Below are 20,204 nucleotides of genomic sequence, written 5' to 3'. Positions count from 1 at the left end.
TGCCTGATCCCACTGAATGGCTTCAGCTGTGAAGGCACTGTCTGTTCACCAGGGGAGCCAGCTCCTCGCTTCTCCCTGTGCAATAACCAGATTTTCCCCTTTTCTTCCTAGCTGCTTGTGTTGCAAACAGCTCCAGCTGGCTAGCTCCCCATCCTGAGTGTCCTTCCTGGGTGTTGCATCAGAGGAGGCTTTGTAGTCACTAACACCTCTGAGTGCCATTTCCTCCTTACAGCTCTCGCCTGCTTCCTAGCAGTACGTGACTCCCACATCACCTGCTTTCTTTTATCCAGCTAGTATTGGTGGGGCAATATAGGCAGTAGACCCTGAAAATCTGGGCAGCATTGAGTTGCTTACTTAGGCAAGGCTGCAAGCAGATATAGCAGTGATGATGACCTGAGCTGCGCTGAGTGTCCTCATCACTCTTGTCCCATGGGAAGTGCCATCCTTTTTCAAAATCCCGAGTGAGGTTCCTGTTTGCCAGATCCTGCCAGCAGCAGTTGTTGGCCCTAATGCCCTTTTGTGAGATGACTGGCTGTGCTCCTTCCCAGAGCATGGCAGTAACTAAATCCATTCTGGATGAAGGATGGGGAACTGCAGTGCATACTCATGTTGTGCCTCTCTTTCTAGGAAGAAACAGAAGAGGATAGTGACCTGTCGGACTATGGAGAGGAGGTGGATGGGAAAAAGGACTCTCTTGCTGAACCATGTTTCATGCTGATTGGAGAGATTTTTGAACTGCGAGGAAGTAAGTTGTGAACCTGCTTAATTGCTATTGGAATCTTTTGGCTCAGAAATCTGTGGCACTTTGTAATTTGGATTTTTCTGCTGTTTCAATAAGTGGAAATGTTCTTGCAATCTCTATAGCCAGTTTGTTTGTTTGGAACCAAGCTGTTCCTCAGTAGTTCATAACTTTGGAGCTTTCATTCAAAAGTGAAATTCCAATATGAAATAGTAATAAAAATTTAGCTGGTAGGGGAGAGCATTTGCGTTTAGAATTAAGTTCTTCATGAAAAAAAAATCTGGAAAAAAACCCAGAAAAGAGTAGTAGCATGTTTTCTGTAAATAGGATGCTTTTTAGAATATATAAATTCTGAGGAAGGAATGATGGCTTTATTATAGAACATGTCTCGGGCAAAGAAATACAATTTTAATATCCATTTAAAGTGAATTATGTATGCACTTTAGCTCTACAATTTGTATAATGGAAAAGATGCTAGAATTGTGGCATCTTTAAATACTAGACTTTTTTTTTCTCCTTTATGTAACTGAATGATGGTAATAAAGAAAAAACATTTTTGTTTCTATTTGAATGTGCAGCCACACATGGTGCTCTATAAAATGATTTACAGGGTAACTATTACAAAATACAGCACCTTCCAAAAATGGCAGATGTATCTTCCAAATATAGGCTTTATTGTGCTGATAATGAACAGCATGAAAGAAAGATTAACCAGTAATTACTAGGAAGCACTCACATTTGTTTCCTTTATTAGTAATGGAAAGCTGACTGCTTGCTTTATTTGAGTGAAAATGTTCTCAGAATTTTAATGGTGCTGCTGTACATTATACTAGCAGGTACCAAAAGGTGAGAATTTTGAAGACATTTGTGTTTTTGTAGGCGGAAAAGGGGTTTGGGTAGTTGTATGGCTCCATAAACTTGAAATATTCTTAAACATAAAAGTTCACAGTATAACCTAAAATGCAAATTATATATATTTATGTAATCTGCAAGATTTAAAAATCATATAGCAAACACTACAAGGAAAGCAATCAAGAAAAATGAGACCTGCACAATTAATGAAATCTTAGAAAGGGTTATCACAATGTGTTTACTGTAGGGATGGGTTGTTTGGTTTTGGTTTGAGGGTGACAGGGGGAAGGTTTTGGACATAATCATGGGTTCTGTAACGTTATTAACTTCTTAGTCATCATTTTTCATAATTTTTTCATTGTTCTAGTGTTCAAATGGGTCAGAAAAACATTAATTGCACTAGTACAAGTCACTTTTGGAAGAACTATCAACAAGTAAGTAGCTGTTGCTTTAAATGAACCTTCATTGTTGTTCTAGGAAAAAAGGCTGAGAGTAGAATTGTTAAAAAAATAATGGGGATATTCTAAAAAATAATGGGGATATTCTGTTTTATATGACAATCTGCATTTGTTTTACACAGTTCAATTTACAAATATGTTGGTTAGAGAAAACACAGATCTGTGAATTATCTTTGTCAAGTGAGGCCTGGATGAGGCTATGAAGTCAGTGTGCCTGTCTATACACACACTTTCATTTGGAAAGCTGTATTTTTACTTCAGAAATTTTTATTTCAGAAAAAATTTGGAAAAGTATTCTACCAGCAGAACAACCTACTCTTTGTCCAGTCATTGACTAAATTTGCACATGCCGGTGTGGTTTTTAAAGCCTTTTATGTATGTTATGTAGCAGTAAATTGGACTGGTCTCTGACAGTATACACTCAGTGAGTTTTAAATTGATTGGTTCATTTTTTCATACGCTGCTGATAACTAAGGTGGACAATGTCTGAGAGAGGGCAGAGAGGGACAGAGTGTGAGCACAGCAGGCATGTGAAGTTACTATATAGCTTTTTACATGTATGCTGAATTTTTACATTTATTGACTCTAAGGGTTTTGGCTGTAGTGTGGCACGGCAGTAGTGCCTGCTCTCTACCTCAGACTCTTGGTGCTGAAGGCTACAGTGACTGCTGCAGTCCCAGGAGGAGGCTGCTATCTCCGTTTGTAATCCCTTCAGTAATGTGCTTTTTGCTATCTGTGAGGGAACCTACTGTGCTTCTATCAAAACTTTGTCTTTATCCTAGCAGGCACATCTGTGCATGCAGCTAGTTTGGAGTTTGCTACAATTAGTTACCTGATTTTTACATCTTTTCCCTTTGGAGCCTTTGTAGTGCCCATCCCTGAAATGTGGTTCCAATGTATGTTTTAAAAGTAAAAAGAATAAATCTGCATAACACATGAAAGACTAACTCTGATGAGCTCCCTTCAACACTTCTTTACAGGCAAATCCGTGACACTGTACACTGGATGTTCAGTGAACCAATGCTTGTTTACTACATTGGTGTGTTTCGAGATGCTTTTTGGCCAAATGGAAAGTTAGCACCACCACCGAGAGCCAAGAGCGATGAACAAAAGCAAGAGACAAAACAGAGAGCACAGCAAAAACTGCTTGAAAACATTCCAGGTGAGATCACTTCTATTCTGCTTAGTCGCAGATTGAGTAGCTAGTAAGGAAACTGGTTAATCAAATTATTTTTCCTTTAGAGTTCTAAATCATGATTATTTGCATAAATAAGGATAATTTTGGCCTTATTCTTTGCCTCTCCTCCTTGTCTGGTAAAGGGCATGAATTCAGATATCGGTGGATGCAAAATCCAGTATTGCTGTACTTCTGTGTAATATTCATCAAGGAACCTCAGTCGAGACTTTCTCTCTTTTGGTTCTCTGTGAGCAAATACCAGGTGGTTCTGCTACCTGGAAGTACATGACAAATAGGAGAATCACACCACCCTAATTACTTCTTCCTCTTTTATTTCAAAGTTGGAGAGAGAGGTCTACCCACAATGTCAGGTTGTGTGCTGCTGTCTGTTTCTGATAAGAAATTTCAGAGCGCTGAATGTTAGAGTGACCTGCAGCCTGGACAGAAAAAGATCCTAGGCTGAGTGGGTTTTCTCCTTTGCCTACCCTTATCTCCCAAGCCTAGGCAGCTTCCTCTTGAGCCAGCACATTTCTGGGGCAGCATTCTGAGATGCTCCATCCTGTCCCATCCACAGGACCAGAAGTCCAGTTATATATTTTTGACTCCTCAGAGATCATGCAAACCAAAGGCTCCTAACTGGGAAGAAACAATATCATTATTTTTAGCACTTGGAAATGCACTTAAACATAGCTTGAATGCTTTTTATCTCCTCTTCATCTGAAGAGATGAGCTCTTTTATGACTTCATTGAGATACTCTGTGCATTAGGTTGTTTAATCAAATTTTACTGCAAAAAAGCAGCAGGTATGCATGCAAAATATTTATTTCATATGTAAACAACTCTCCATTTACTCCCTGTGTTATGTACTTACCTACTTATCTAGATAGCCTTCCATAGTCTGTGGGTTTGTTTGATTTTTTTGTTTGTTTGTTTCTGAGTTTGGAGCCGTATGACAGGACATAGCTGAATGCACCTTAGATTAATGGTGGAGCATTGGATCACTATTTATTCTCTAATCCAAAATGTAAATAATTGACACAGAATTCTCTGAACTGCTTACTTGTGGGAAGTATTCTCTGTGAAGATTGAGAAGCAATTCAAGTGGTAAATCTTTTTTAACTGTTGTAGGAATTCTGTCTTTGTTGGTGAAAGTAATGTAAGTGATGTATGAGATAATGTATGAGATTAAACTTGACTCTGTGAGGTGAACTACCAAAAAAGCATACTATATATCATGTTAAAACACATAAAGCGTTGTCATTGAGATTTATACACTATTATCTAACTTGGGTGATGTGAGAATAAAGGTATCTTTTCAAGCTATGACCTAAGTTACCCGTGTTTTTAAAATGTTGTTGACTAGACACTGTGTATCTTGTAACCAAGGGCCACTGAAGTGCAGTGGCTTTGTTTCCCCTCCTTTATGGGTCCTTATGGTTGAACCAGATGATCTTGAAAGTCTTTTCCAACCCTGATGGGGTTGATTCTGTGATTCTGGGTAGTAGTATAGGCTGGAGGTTTTGCCTAGCAGGAGTAAAGCAATATAAGCTGAAGTAACGTTTGTTGCAGATACTCTGCAGAATCTTGTTGGACAACAAAATGCCCGTCATGGTGTAGTGAAAGTGTTCAATGCGTTGCAAGAAAGGAAGGCTAACAAGCATCTACTTTATGTAAGTAACCAGAAAAGTAGCTTTTTAACTTCATGATCTTGTTAATTGCTGAGCTCTATTCACTCAGTATTAAAGCAGGTGATTTAGTTTGAACTATTGGTCTGTGTGCAAGTAACTTCTTTTGTTATTAAAATCAGTGAGAAAAATGTACTTGGTTTGATTCCCTGACTAAGTTTAAATAACAAAAGGCTGTTTAACAGCAGCATTGCTTTTATCTAAAAGAGATCCAACTTTCCTGACTTCATAAGGTGCAAACTAATTTCTTCATACAGCTTAGAAAAATAAATATATCTTGGAGAATCCTAGGGAAGGAGGGCTCCAGGACTGGCTTGTAGTTAGGACATGACAGGACTCCAAAAGTCCCACTCCTCAACCATTAGTGGGACTATGTTGGAGCATGCAGATGGATCTAAGTATAATGCCTTCATGCTCAGTCAGTCTCTTCTGGCTCATTTTGGGCACTAGACCCTCACACAGTGCAGCCTTAGCACTGGAGAGGATGCAGCCTGTTCAGGAGATGCATGAGATGCAGGCTCTGGTGCTTGCTTATCATGCTGCAGAGACTTTGGCAGAACAGGGACAGTTTATACTGGGTGGGAAATCCCCATCTGAAAGCAGCTGCCCTTTGCACTTGCCTCCTTTCAGCCTTAAGACATTTCCCATGTTTTCTGTAGGGCACGTGCTAACTTCAGGATGAAAGGAAAGTAGTTGCATGAATGATGAATAGAATCAAATGTACATGCTTCTGTTATCTGTGATGCTCTAAACATGACAGAAGGGAAGCACAAATTCTCATTTGGTTGACACCTGCATCATCTTAACTTGTTTCTCTTTTTCAGGTTTTGCTGGAACTGCTGCTAACTGAGCTGTGTCCTGAGCTGAGAGCTCATTTAGAGCAGCTTAATGCCACTTAGGTTTGAATCTGCACAACTGGACCACTAGAGAAATGTCTATGTTCGATAATAGACATGAAACTTATTTTCCTCTTTTCCATAGAGGGCTGAGGACTATGATTATTTTTAGCATTTTTCTTTCCTCTTGAGTTTTTTTGTGAAGTAAACAGACTTGAAAAGATCTGATGCTGTAGTAGGGTAGACAAAACAATGCTGTATAGCTGCCAATTTTTATTTAAATTGTTCTATTTGACTACTCTTCTGTTTCAAATATAGATTGAAAAATAAATGTTCATATATGCTGAAAGAAACCAGAAAATATTTTAAACATTTATGAAAAGAAATTTTGCTTATAGTGGAAAACTAATGAATGTTGTACAGTTCTAATCTCCTCACTGAGGATCTGAGCATTCCTCTTTTTTTTCTTGTGTATTGAAAAAGCCTTGTTGTGCAATACTACATGTAAAGCTATTGTGAAAATTTTATCAATTTTGTTTTTACCAAAGATTTCCTGTAGTTTGAAGCATTTGTAAGCAATAAATATCACAACTGGATTGCAGTATTTGATAGTGAGGCTGTACTGACAACTAATGAATGAGTTTGACAGCACTAGTTTCATAAGAAATATCTACATTGCTTTGAAGTCTGTGTCAAAATTATGTATTGTAAACTGGTATGTCCTAACAGAATGCCTGTGTTAAATGTTAGTTCAGAGATCACTGCTTATGAATTGCTTCTATGAATGATCAAGCAGACATTTAATTAAACCATTCTAATAACTTCCCTGATATTACTCAGGGCTCTTTTATTCAAATACCCCACTTTCAAACAACCTTCAGATATTTCCCTTATTTTATACCAGAAAAGGAAACTGTCTTCAGTGGTTTTTTGCTTTTGGTTATTTTTTTAATTTATGTAAAAATATGTAAATATGGTCTTAATGCACATCTAAATAATTAAACATCATCAGAAATCCCAAGGTGACACTCATTACTGTCTTTTCAATTCAGTACAGTTGTGCTCTTAGAAAAACTACTTGCAGTTAAAATTGGCTGTATTGTAAGGTACACGCTATCTGTATTCTATATTTAATCAACAATTTAGTAACATCTAGCTTTCTGTTCCAACAGATTCAGGAAAGTTTTCAGGTCATGGCACAGTCCTAAGAAGCAAGCCAAATTTGGCACTTAAAAAGTTTTATACTTAAGTGGGTATTTAGAAATGTGCAAGCTTACCATAGCAATTAAGTTTTACTAGTGGTTAATCAACGTATCTTTCGATAAAAGACTGAGCATGACATTGCTCAGACATACTCCTAGCCAAAAGGTTTTCAACAATTTCTAACACAAACAGAGGCAATGTAAATGCAATATGAAGGATTAAGGAAAACAGGCTTCATGCTGAGAATGTATATTGAATATTTCCTTACTCATGTTTGGAGGTTTTCTCCCATAATTCTGTAAGTAGTATTTTCTAGTTTTACAAGCTGGCATGGCTTGAACTGTAAAGCTTAGTGTCTTACAGGCCAGTTTCCAACTTCAAATCTCTGCAATCCAAGAGTAAAATGTGTAAAGACACTTAAGTAGATCTAAATGCATTAGAAAGCATGTGAAAGAAAGTATACATACTGCTAACAAAGATAAGGTTTAAAAATGGCCGTAGCCTGGGAATGGACTGTATGTGAAAACTAGACAAGTTTGGGTTGAAATTTTTCAGAATATTAAAAGAAACACTACATATGCAGAAAGGAAAAAAACTATTTTTATTTGGTTTTGGCTTGATTCATGTGCTATATAGCAGTATGACATAAAGAAAATATATCTGTTCCCAGATAAATGTCCTTAATAAAACTTTAAGTCTTTGATACTATTTTAAAAAGTCTGCCTTGCCTTCATCTCAGCTAAAGAAAGAGTGAGCTTTTTTCTTTATTTTAGATAAAATGAATCAGGAAATTGCTTTAAATAAGAATTTAGAGAAAGTTGAAAACAAGCAGTAAGTAAGGCACAGTCTGTAATTGCTGGAGATGAATGATGATTTACTGTAGGAAATACATTTATATACCAGTCATAGTTAAAGGAAGTGCTAAATTCTCCCAAGATTAGCTGCCACTTCAAGGTCAGAGGCAACAGCAGGATCCAGGTGGCATGCCTTTGAAAACAAAGAATACAAGTGTTCTGGTTTATAGCTACAATAAAATTTAAAATTAGCATACTTGACTATAGTGTTAATCTTGGGTTTATTTTTTTAAATTCTGTTGGCATGGCCTGTGCTGGCTTCAGTCAGAAATATAAATCTGCTTACAGACTGGATCAGTTTCATTCACTTCCATCCTCTATTTCAGTACCCTTAGGAGGAGCCCATCTTCTGTTTCTCACCTCTTTCAAAACTGACTGAGTCTATGAAAGGTATGCCAAAACTACAGCAGGGAAGTTAATTTAAAAAAAAAAAAAGATTTTAACTTTAAGTAGGTGTAATTGTACAGTTAACATGAGAATTTTCCAGGCAAAAAGAAACTGGACACCCCTACAACTCTTAACTTGTTCTAAAGTTACTGTTTCAGGGAGCTTCCTTGTTTATATGTTCCTTTTCTTTTACTGTTGATTTAGAGATGCATGGCACCAGTCAATAGGAAGTATCTCTTTTTATACTGAGAAGGTAGTGACATTCATAGATCAGTATCAGATGTACAGCTAGTGAATAATGAGTAAAAGTTGTAATCTTCTTTCAGTAGTGGTGGTTTTGCTAGACTTAAGGAGACAATGGCTCCCACAAAGCCATGCAGCAATTTAATCCTGATGGACCTCTTCGATGCCTTAAAATGTAGCTAGGAATAATGCTACAGTGTTCATAACACCTCAGCTTAGATTCCTTTCCTTATCCTATAACACTTTTCGCAGCAGAAGAACAAAAATGTTTAAAATGGCTGTATTCAGAAGATCACCTGCCTTGCTAAGACCCTCATACCAGTGGCTTCCCTGAGTCAGGAGCCACAAAAATTATTTGATAATTTATCATTTACATAACTCTCCATTTGCTTAGATTGCATCAAGCTGGAAATCAAAGTATTCTACTTGCAGAAACAAATGGTCACTACATGCACAGAAATCATAGTCTCTCTAAAGCACAGATGGAAACTTTCTATGCTCCCTTCAGTTGACATAATCACCTAGCCTTGATGTACCTTTAGGCATCACAGATATTACTTAGCAGATTCATCTTCTGGAGGCAATTACTGATATTTTTCCTCAAGCAATAAATCTTACTCCAAGATTAAACGTTGAAAAAATGTGACTGTTTTTTTCCCTGAGTATAGGGAACAGGGAAAGCAGTAGATCCTCAGTTATTGCTAAAAATGTAATTAGAAAAATAAGCATGAGAACCAGTTATGGCAAATTTAAGTATTGTTAATGAAGGTTATAATTGTTAGAGAATCTAAAGTAGAGGAAAAGTAATGATGTTTCAGTTTTAGAGAATGACAGAAAGCAAATTGATTTGGGATAGAATTATTCAAATTTTTATAGCTAATTTATCTTTCAAGTTACCAAGCTCTTTGCTGTGGTGATTACCATGGATTTTTTTTGTTGGTTTTGTAGAATGCTTTGTTTGCTTAAGCAAGTGGCCAGATAGCATCCTTTCAAGACAATTTTTAGTAGTTTTCAATATACTTTATCACTATACCTTTTCTTGCACAGATTTTTTTTAATACAAACAATGCTGGGGTTTTTAACAGAACAGCAAGTTGAAAGACTCAAATCCATGGTATCACTCAGTTTCATGAGATATAAATTAGTCTGTAAGACTTTCTCAACTTACCTTAGAATAGTATTTTTTAGCAGCTTCTTGATCTTGCTTTATACCTCGGCCAAGCTGGAGGCATCTAGCCAAGTAGAAAGCAGCCATAGCAACCCCCTTGGCTACATATGTTGGATGGCAATCAGCTTTCTTGGCTAGCATATCGATGTCATTGTTTTCTGTGGTCCTATTGTGGAATTTAGAGCATTAGGTTAGATAATGCTAGTTCAAGCTATAATTAAAGTTGACCATATATAACCTTGACAATGCCTCCTTTCCATTTCTGGTATTATCCAAAGTAAGCTGCAATTTACATGTATTTGGCCTCTTATGAGGATTTTTCTATTCGGTATTTGATTTAAAGTTAGTCTTATTTGAATATGGTGATATTAAATAGCAAACAAATATATAACTTTTGAAGTCACATTCATTATAGTCATACTGGTTATAAAAGGCAACATATTTTACACTAATTGTTCCTATTAAATTATTTCATGGAAATAATATGTGGAAGAAAGGCAGTTGTAATTCAGCAACCTCATCTGGTAGAAGATGTCCCTGCCCACAGCAAGGAGACTGCCACCAGATGATCTATAAAGGGTCAACCCAAATCATTCCATGATTCGACGATTCTAAAATTCCAAGTCCTTACTAGGATATTGTTCCCAATTAGCCCTCTTCAAGCCAGTGCCTGCTAAATCACTTGAATGTGTTGAGAGCAACATTCTCCCACCTAATTTGGTCCTATTAACAAATACAGTAACACAACTGTTCTTAGTAGCCAGAACATTCAAATATGACAACAGTAACCAATTATCTCATCTTTCCTGATGCATAGCATTTTTACTTCCTTTCCAAAAGATACACCACAGGATGCTGATGCAGATAACAATATCACTCAAATTAGGCAAAGACACTTTTCATCACAGCTGACTTCAAGAACATACCGCAGAAATGGGTAAGTAGAACCATATGGGATAACGAAAATTATTTGAAGTGAAGTATCAGTAGCTAATCCAGACTTCAAATATTAGGCAAGGTTATACTGTACATAATAACATGTTTGTATGCTTGTACATAATGTAACAAACTATGTAGTTGGTATGAACATAGAAGGACAAATTTTAGCAGAAAAGGTATTGGTACTTGATACTACTGGTTGAACTGCTGAGATTTTTGCCTCAAGGCCAACTGCAATTCTAATGGTGGCAGTATCTTTTGGTTCAGAAATTGTCACTTCTGACTGTACTGTGGGATTTCATTGCTATTTTGTGCAATCACAATTGCAGCTGATGAAATGCACAGTTTAGTTGTCTGAATAATCTACCGTGCAGCATCGACTGGAGGGGATTCATTCCAAGCGAGACAGGCTAGACTAGACTGAATAGCTATCAGTCTACTTACAGTGCAAAAGAAAGAAAAGCAGCAATTCAGAGAGAAACAATCCCTTCCAGCAAAGAGTATAGCAAACAGCATTCATAGCTGAACTTATGAATTACCAGAGCTGTATATGTGGTGGCATATACAGGGTGCAGCTTCTTTAAGATGGTAAGTTGTTATTTGTTTATTGCCAGGCAGCAGCAGTTTCATAAACATACTCCAAGAGGCGTGAATGCTATTGTGTGCAGCTTGTGCAAGTAGTCTGTCTATCTGCAGCTTATTTCCATCAAATCAATAATCTGATTGACAGATTGAATTTATACACTGAGCTCTGGAGGTTTGTCACAGAAATGTGCTGTTTATCAGCTGTAGAACTGGCACCAACATTGCTCTTGTTCTCCCTGACTAGTTCAAGATACAGAAACATGATACAGACTATTTTAAATACTGCAGCCTATCACAAAAGCCGCTATTTCTTCAATACACAAGCCACTGCGGAGTGTGTAGGTAGAGCAGTGAGTCCCACAGTGACTGCCTGTGAAAAGGCCAGTCAGTGCTGCCTAACTGGGGCTCAGACCAGTACCTTTAGGCAAGAAGATAATCACCAGAAACCATTTGCCTGCAGATGCCTGTTTTGTGGTACAGGCTTAAAAGCGCCTGTACAGTATGCAGTCCAGGAGCTGAGGTCCAAGATGTTGCTGGGAGGGTGCCACAGCTTTCAAGAGGGTGCCACAGACCCTTTGCTACTCTCTCATGCGAGCGCAAGTGACACCACAGAATCAAGGAAAACTACAAAGGCCTGGAGGTGTACACAAAAAGTATTTGTGCCAGATTACCTTTTCTTCCATTTCACCAGTTAGGTTGAAGGATGCGGCCAAAACCAGACATATAATACAAATAAACTTCTGGCTTTCTGGCTGGTCCTGTCATGACTCTTTTGAATTTTATGACAACAGGGCATTCTTTGACTACAGCCCGTTAAGGAGGGATGGGATCTGCTTGGCTAAACAGGCAATGGAATCTTTAGCTAACCTGGTGAGGCGTGCTTTAAAGAGAAGGACTTGGGGGCACTTTGGACTCAAGGTGGTAGCACTTGTGCCATTGCAACCAAATGGGGAATAAATCAAGCCAACCAGAGCAGCAACAAATATTCTTTAGTTGACTGCTAAGATGTGAACCAGAAGACCAACCACCTCAAGTGTATGTATACAGTGCACACAGCCTGGGGAACAAACAGGAGGAACTGGAGCTCTGCACCCAGTCAGAAAGCTATGCAATCAGGAATAACTGAAACATAGTGGAACAACTCACTGGCAGGAGCATCATGAAGGATGGCTCTAAGCTGCTTTGTAAAGACAGGAAGGGAAGAAGAGGAGGAGGAGGAATCATGCTCTGTGTTAAGGAGAACTTGAATGTATAGAAGTCAAGTATGACAATTTTAGAAGCCTTATCAAATGTTTCTGGGTCAAGATCAGAGGGGTCATTTCCAAGAGGCATCTTGCATCAGGCATCTGCTACCAACCTCCAAACCAACACAATGAGACCAACAAGGCAATATTTGGGTCACTTAATAAGTTTTGGGTAACAGAACCTGGTTCTTATGGGTGACTTTAACTACCCAGACATTAGATGGAAGAATACAGCAACTCCCAAAACATCCATCCAGCTCCTGGCATGGAGCAGTAGAGGACTGCTTCCTTGTATGAATGTCAGATGCACCAGCTAGGAATGAGGCATTACTGGATTTGTTCCTCACAAACCAAGAAAATCTGCTTTGTAATATCTCAGTTAGTGATAGCTTTGGCTGCAGTGATGACAATATTGTGGATCTGGGATCCTGCTGAGCTCACTGAGAGTTAGTACTAAGACAAAGTTTTCAAGAATGCTCTCCTGGAAGAACAAAAAACATTCATTCCCTTTAAGGGTAAGGAAAGTATGTGGGACAAGAGACCCCCTTGGCTTAACTGTGAGCTTCTGAGCCTGCTCAAAACCAAGAGAGAGCATAGCAGAAATGGAAAAGCAGGTAAAGGGAAGTGGTAGGATTCCCCAACATTGGACACTTTTAAGATTCAGCTGAACAGGGCACTGGGACATCTTGTCTAGACCGTGCTTTTGCCAAGAAATGTTGGACCAGGTGATCTGTGAGGTCCCTTCCAACCTGAAGATTCTATGATTGTAGGTGTTTAAAGGGAATGGTGAAGGCAGGAACCTAGAGGAGATCGTGGACTGAAGAGACAAGAAAGGCAGGCTTGCGTGTGGACATCTACTTTGGATTCTAGTTCAAGGCTATTTTGCTTTACAGGATCAGAAAGAAAAATTTAACCATACTGAGTAATTGAGAACCTTATAGTATTCATTTTGTGATTGGCTATTCCATCTTTAAAGGTGAGGTTTTGCAATTCATTATCTCAAAGATTTCTTGAGTTTGAAAGACAAGAGCATTAATTTATTAATAATTTTAATCTGGATTATGTGGTCTTGCATGAACCATAATGAAAAATAAAACAAAATTAACTTCACCTTTTGGCTAGGTCAGCAGCTTTTGAGTAAAATTTTTTAGTGTAATAATATTCTACAAGATGGCCTTGAGCATAGATGTTTCCACGTTCTGCTGCTTCTCTCAAGCACTTCAAAGCAGCTTTAGTGTTTTGACGTATACCTTGTCCATAGAGATACATAATGCCAAGTGCTCCCTGTGATTCCAGATTTCCATTGTCACATGCTTCTGAATGCCAGAAAAAGGCCTAAATGAGACACAAAGTTGCAGTATATATTCACTTTAGCTGCTTTCCTTGTATACTGTTTCCATAAAATCTTTTATACCAAACTGTAAGAAGTGCTTATACATAAAAGAAAGCAGAATCCTTGTAAGGCTTTTAAACCTGCTCCATTTACTGTCAGAGCTGTCAGTCAGTGACACCTGCTTGATTTCTGAAGGTTACCAAAGGTGACAAAACTTTAATCCATTCTATCATTCTTCCTGATACTCTCACTAAAAAAAAATATAAATAAATCTTGGCTAGCAGCGTCAAGTGAGTCAAAATGAGGGATTCTGGCCATCTGTTCATACTGGCTTAAATGGATAATGCTAAATGTTGCTTAACTACTTAAAATACATCTTTCAGCATCAAATATATCACTGTAATATTTCCATAAAATTAAAAATTAATTTGGACTCATTTTCATTTCAAAAGGTACAAGTGGACTTTACCTCCTTCAGATCTTTTAGAACTGGCATAGAATAAAGCATTCCTAAAGTACTCTGGGCCTTTACACTTGCTTTTGGATTTCCATTGTCTGCAGCAATAAGCCACAACCTAAGAAAATGGGGACAACAAAGTTTAAGTAACACAGAAGCTTATAATTTGTCAGGAAAATCACTGACTGCCCTTACCTTTCAGCCTCTTCGGTTGAACGCTTAACACCACATCCTTCATAATACGCCCTGCCAAGATTGTATGCAGCTGCAACCTTCAGGTGTCTTGCTTTTGGAGAATCAGAGTTGAGTATTTTATTCATGTATTCCACTGCCCTTTCCTAAAATTGAGCCATTGAAGTTATTATGTTCAGACTGTGAAGAGGATGAAATAAAGAATCTGAGAACACACTAACTTCTGCAAGAAAGGTAATTTTTCCACTCTGAAGAAAGGCTGAGGCATACTGGTAGGAAAATAGTTCATACCAAAGCGGAACTGATCTTTAGTTAATAGCCCCTAGATCTTTGACCCCAACATATTTTTAATGTGAAACATTTCTTCATAAATATTCATCTGGTATTATATTACTCTTCTTCACTGATAAAATTTTTCTAAAAAATGTTATTTTGCTTACATAAATGCATGTTGCATCCTAAACTTGCAACACTTCCAATTTCAGAATTCTGTGAACTTTTTCATATTGCATAATGTATCTGAAATCATAAAACAGTCTTAACAGAAGGTAAAGTGATACGTAGTACACTTTCAAGTCCCTTCATTTAAAAGGGGGTACCTTAGATTCATAAAGGAGAAAACCTGATAACGTTAAATAAACAAATGGAGAACATTGCATATGAGCAACTGCACCTCAAAAGTATTTTCTAATCAAGATTTACACTGCTAGGATTTAGCATGGACACCCTGTTTAAATATACTAGAAACAGTGCTTTATAAAAGGTTTCTCAGTTATTCAACTTCCATATTGTAATACACAAAAAAGGAAGAAACTCTGCTAAAATGTTTATTTGCAAGTAAATACATGTGGTAATCATGCAGGCATACAGAACAAATGAACCACCTCTAAACCCCAGCAGAATATTTTCCGTTCTGCTGACAATCCTGTAAGCACCAGGCAAGAGTCCCATTTGTTAATATACTGTTTGGTTAATTTTTTTTTTGCCTCCTTGTAATTTACCCTTTCTTTCATCCTGCTTGTATTCTTTCCTCATGCCACTCTTTAAGATCATCTTTACTGATAAATTAACTCTTGATGGCAAATCATTCCTTTGTCTTCCTTTTTTGTAATATAATTATTCAGTTTGAATTCCTCAACTTCTTGCAAATGTAGTTTTTCATTTGTTTAATTTAAAAATATTACTGTCAACCACTGACAGAAGCACAATCATCTTCAGCATCTGCGCTAAAAGAATAGAAAGTACTTTAAAAAAGTCTTTGTGGAACAGATGTTTTATGTTTTGAAATATAATTGTTTGATTTCCATTTTTGCGCACTTTATTTTCATTTATATGAACTGCTTATTAAAAAGTAACAAATTAATAGCAATCCTTAAATGTAGCTTCCACACAATGTACAATCAAGCCCTTAGAAGTTACATTTTAAAATACAAATTACCATATTTTTCAGATACATCTATTTTATTATAGCCATTTTTGAGAACTTCCTCAACCCAGAACCCTCTCTCTTAAATGATGCTCTGTAAACATCTATACTTTATGAAACTAATTCTAAATCAAAAAGCTGTTTATTTTAAACTAAACAATCATGCTTACAAAGAAGCTCTTAGTAATTATCAGCTAATAGTAGAAGAAAAGCAAAAAGTGTGCAGCTAGGTTACTCACAGGGTCTTTTTCAGTGCCTAGTCCATCATAATACATTACACCAAGCTGAAACATGGCTTGAAAATCTGTATCCTCAATTTTTTTAAATTGCGTTAATGCTTCTTCATACAACCCCTGGGAAAGACAAATCAAACAACGAACTACACAGAATGAAGACTAATACAGCAGCTTAACTCTCCAATATATACAGCCTTACAATTTTTAAACCTATAGCATTTCTCTCATGAACAAAAACCAAAAAAATTGAACCATAGAACTGGCAGAAAACAGAAACAGAGTAAGTCAACAGCCACAAGAAAGTTGGATAACCAAAAGACATTCTGAAAAACTTTCCTGCCCTCTTCCAAAACACCATCTTTTTAGTTTAAGGAGATAAAATCTAATTCAGAGTCCCTGCCCTGTCTATCTGACATCCTTTAACTTAGGTCTGCTTTTACATCTCAACTAAGGGTTGGTTTCACAAAGACTAATAAACTCAGATGTCTAAGACTTTTATGGACCCATCTGTCTGCCCGACATTTCTTACGAAGGCATCAACTGCAGCAGCAGAGATACTTTCATTTCTAAGCCAGAATCTTAGGGAGTATTTGCTTCTGCATTAAGAAGAAACTATATTTAAAAATACTGTTAAACAACTGCAGTATAACAGTTAACTGAGCCTTGTGTCCTTACTAAAATATTTTTCTGCATGCATACTAAGTAAAAACTATTGAAATTAAAATGTTCTTCTCTATATTTTTCCTTCAAATTTTCTGTATGTTTTGATAAAACAGTGTCAGACTGCAAAAGCTTAAAACCAAACAATAGTTCAACAGTAAGTCAAATGTCATCACAATGATAAATCGTCCCTTGTTAATACTGTCCAAGCTGTTGTGTAAACCACTAATTGTCTTGGGACCTCCCCATTATGACTGTGTGGGCTTTGTTTTTTTAAAGAACTCGTGAGGAAAAAAAAACCAGTTCCTTTTCACAACTAGCTGTTGTGAATATCAGAAAAAGAAGTACTGGAGGTACACTTATTCTTACATTTCCTGAGAATTTAGTGCTATAAGAAGGAGACATATGGCTCTGATTAGGCAGTGTTTTTTTTCTAACATATAAAAGTGCAGTACTATGAGCACGTGCATTTTTAGGCACTGCAGACATATATTAAAAAAAATGTGAACATTAAAACTGGCTCAAAGAATAAATTTAGGGATGTATATATATATCATGGACATCCAAGCCAGCTTGTCAAGAAACAGACAGGTCTTTTGCTCCATGGAGTTAGTCTTGATCATGCCAAAATCTAGTAATTCATTAATGAAAACATGAAGGACAGGGCCCAGAAAGCAGAAACCCTGAGTGAGTTAATTCTCTTCTTGCTGCAAACCCTGAGACTGATTTACACTGTGCCACTGCTACAGTCTAAACAGTACTGAATCCATGCACGTCACACTGGAAAATACCTGAATCAGTACTTGTACTACATTCTTTTTCATCTTCCTGAACTAAGTTCTAATTTTCACAAGAAGCTGAGGTTTCAGTTTACCTGCCAGCCAGTCTTACACTGTTCCCTGAGCATTTGCTTTTAAAGATATGAACAACCAATTTTAGCTGAAGTGGACAGGAATCTCAAAGATAACATGTTTCAACAAGTTTCATCAAAACTGGTGGCTAGGTGGGGAACAAAGATCAAAAGCTGTGTCTAGGTCAGGGATCAGTACCCCTGGTAACTGAAAACACAGTGCATTGTGTTTGGCCAGTCAGCTGGCCAAAAAAAACAACTTGGCTTGAAAGTTAACTGTAAGGATAGGCTGCTTCTTTTTCATCTGGTCCTAAGGAGACCTGAGAGGGAACTGGAAGACATCACTAGATGCAGAAAAAGTGCAGAAAAAACTTAGGGGGAAAGTGCAGAAAAAACTTAGGGGGAACACCTGGTGGGATTTTAATGGGATACAAACAGGCATAGGAACCTCTTGTAGGTTTTTTTTAAGATGTCTCTTTTCCCACTGAAATGGTATTGAAAATTGCCAACTTTGTAATATTTACTTAAGAGAAAGAAAGCACAACCTGTTCATAGTACCGTTGTCCGTCCAGAAAAGGCGCTGGAGGATCTCCATCTGATGCTCTCCTCACCAGAAACTTCTTCAGTTTTGCAAACAGTGCAGCATAGATGTGCTCATCTCCTTAAAAAGAGACATGCATTTGGTTTTGTTCCCAAAGCGATGGAACAGCATCAGTGAGCACACCTAAGGTCTGAAGTGGCCGGGTCCCCTTTTTAATACATTCTTTAAAAGACTAAGATTAGAAGAGAGAGAGGGATGTGTTATAAAAAGCAAAAGTTCACTAAAAGCCTGAAGGAAGCATTCAGTGAATACAGCCTGTTCACAAACTTGTGAGCTTGAAGTTTGTCCTGGAAGAGCTTAAAAGCGAACCTGAACAGGTGGAAGCGGCGAAGGTGAAGCAGTACTTGGCATGCCGGGGGCGGGCTGGGAGCAGTGGGAGCAGTACCTGGTACCCCGGGGCGGGCTGGGAGCGGTACCTGGCGTGCCGGGGGCGGGCTGGGCGCTGCAGTCCGGCGGCAGCCGCTCGCTGTGCAGCGCCATCCAGCAGCGGCGGTCGAAGCCTCCCGGGAGCCCCGCGCCCGAAGGGGGCTGAGGCCGAGCCCGCCGGGCGGGGGGAGCCCGGTGCCGCCCGGCCGGGGCACGGTGTCTCAGGGGCGCGCCGCGGCCTCGCTGGTCCGAGCTCCCGCGCCGCAGGAGCGTCCCCCGCTGCGGAGCCGGGGCTCCCCGCGGCCCAGCCCGGCTGTGGCGGCACCTGGCACCGCTCCATGGCCGGGCTGGGGTCCCACGGCCTTTGAGGCAGAAAGAGGAAAGCAGGGACTGTAACGATGGCACTTTCCGTTTGGTCTTTGCTCCACCTCCGGCCGTTGTCCAATGCCAAACTGTGGGAATAAGTGACAGGACACGCTGCGGTTTGGGCACACACCGGACCTTTCCTTCTTCCTGCCCATCCTGCCCGAAATTAAATGCAGAAGCCCAAACTACTCTGCAGAATGGGGCTATAGGCAAAAGGAGCAGAAACTCTGAATTCAATTTCGTGAAAAAGACACCAGGACATGAAACTTCAGTCTAGCAAACGGGACTTCAGCACTTCCAGGGATCAGAAACTGTTTGTTGTAATGTACTTTGTTTTCCCTATATAGATACTACAAAACGTAAAAGGATAATTGAGGGAAAATGCTGTTTGATGCTATTTCTCCTGAAATGTAAGGCGTTGCTTTCACTTCTGTTGATCGCTTCTGGCTGTCTCTCTTAAAGAAAGGGAAATAATACCAAAATGTTGCAAGAGTGCTTTCAAAATAATCTTTAGCTGCTTTCCCATCTTTTTTTTTTCCCCTTTTTTTCCAGATGATTATCATCCTTCCATTTCTGGCAGTGCAATCTGTTTCTATAGCAACAGGGACAGAGGCAGTCAAATCAGGAGAGTGATGCTTCCTGATTTGTGTGGTTAAACCTGTAGGCTCTACATCACGTTTTCCAACAGTCCCAACTGACTTTAAGTACCAAAAAACGCCTAAAATTCATCCTGATTAATTTTACGTATATGACACAGCCTAAGAGACCTACAGGAAAATAAACTTTTTCTTTTAAATCACCAACAAATTACTTGATTTAACAGGCAGAGTGAAGAACAGGTTGTGAAAGCAACACTGCCCTTCAGCAAAAATAATTAACATTGGGCTGCGCAGCTGCTTGTAATGCTGAAGGGTTTGAGATTCACCAGTACACCTTGGTTTATCCAATGCTTACATACATTTATTAGAACCATTTTTTCCAATTTCATTTACTTGATACCTGAGCCAGATGTGTGGTTTGAGATACAAAGTGCAGAGGAATTTTTAGCAAGCTTTTTTCCAGAGCAACTGTAGCCAGGAAACCTTGTTCTTAAGTGGCACTTGGATTGGGCTATACAAAATAGATCAGAATTGTTGCTTCTGTGTTTATAACCAATACACATACATACCAGTTATTCAGAGGCAGAAGAGTTCTGTAGGCACTAATGCAGTGTGCAAAATGTGACCCGAAGCTCAAGAACTAATTCATAGCAGCAATTTGAAGAGAGTTGTGCCTGACTGGATAAAAAAGTTTGTGTAGGTGGTTAGGCTGGAAAGATATGATTCCTTGGGTGCAGCTTGAAACCTC

At 38.5% G+C, this 20,204-nt stretch overlaps 2 protein-coding genes across 3 annotated transcripts in view; one reads left to right on the top strand and one right to left on the bottom strand.

Annotated features, from left to right (window-relative positions):
* SNX25 (sorting nexin 25) overlaps positions 1-6,571 on the top strand; it is a 63,021-nt gene extending 56,450 nt beyond the window's left edge. Inside the window, exons 14-18 of the mRNA XM_029960554.1 lie at positions 628-745; positions 1,959-2,025; positions 3,030-3,211; positions 4,796-4,896; positions 5,736-6,571. Coding sequence (XP_029816414.1) covers positions 628-745; positions 1,959-2,025; positions 3,030-3,211; positions 4,796-4,896; positions 5,736-5,810 — 543 coding nt within the window. The 3' untranslated portion in view covers positions 5,811-6,571. The remainder of the gene's footprint in view (positions 1-627; positions 746-1,958; positions 2,026-3,029; positions 3,212-4,795; positions 4,897-5,735) is intronic.
* Positions 6,572-7,542: 971 nt separating this feature from the next.
* Positions 7,543-18,612, bottom strand: LRP2BP (LRP2 binding protein). Of its 2 annotated transcripts, none has more exons than XM_018070275.2 (8): positions 18,542-18,612; positions 18,070-18,185; positions 16,018-16,131; positions 14,356-14,498; positions 14,173-14,278; positions 13,482-13,705; positions 9,603-9,768; positions 7,543-7,937 (listed from the first exon to the last, which is right to left on the bottom strand). In XM_018070275.2, exons 1-8 carry the CDS (start codon positions 18,603-18,605, stop codon positions 7,872-7,874), a joined length of 999 nt encoding a protein of 332 aa, XP_017925764.1. In that variant the 5' UTR covers positions 18,606-18,612; the 3' UTR covers positions 7,543-7,871. The 2 variants fall into 2 exon arrangements, with proteins under 2 accessions (XP_017925764.1, XP_017925755.1); XM_018070266.2 differs by lacking the exon at positions 7,543-7,937 and adding an exon at positions 8,055-8,185.
* Between the last annotated feature and the right edge of the window lie 1,592 nt (positions 18,613-20,204).

Source organism: Manacus vitellinus, unplaced genomic scaffold (assembly GCF_001715985.3).
Source record: "Manacus vitellinus isolate BGI_N305 unplaced genomic scaffold, ASM171598v3 scaffold_0_pilon, whole genome shotgun sequence".
Classification (NCBI taxonomy): domain Eukaryota; kingdom Metazoa; phylum Chordata; class Aves; order Passeriformes; family Pipridae; genus Manacus; species Manacus vitellinus.
The sequence above is the reverse complement of the archived record's forward strand: the minus strand, read 5'-3'. Positions and strand labels throughout refer to the sequence as shown.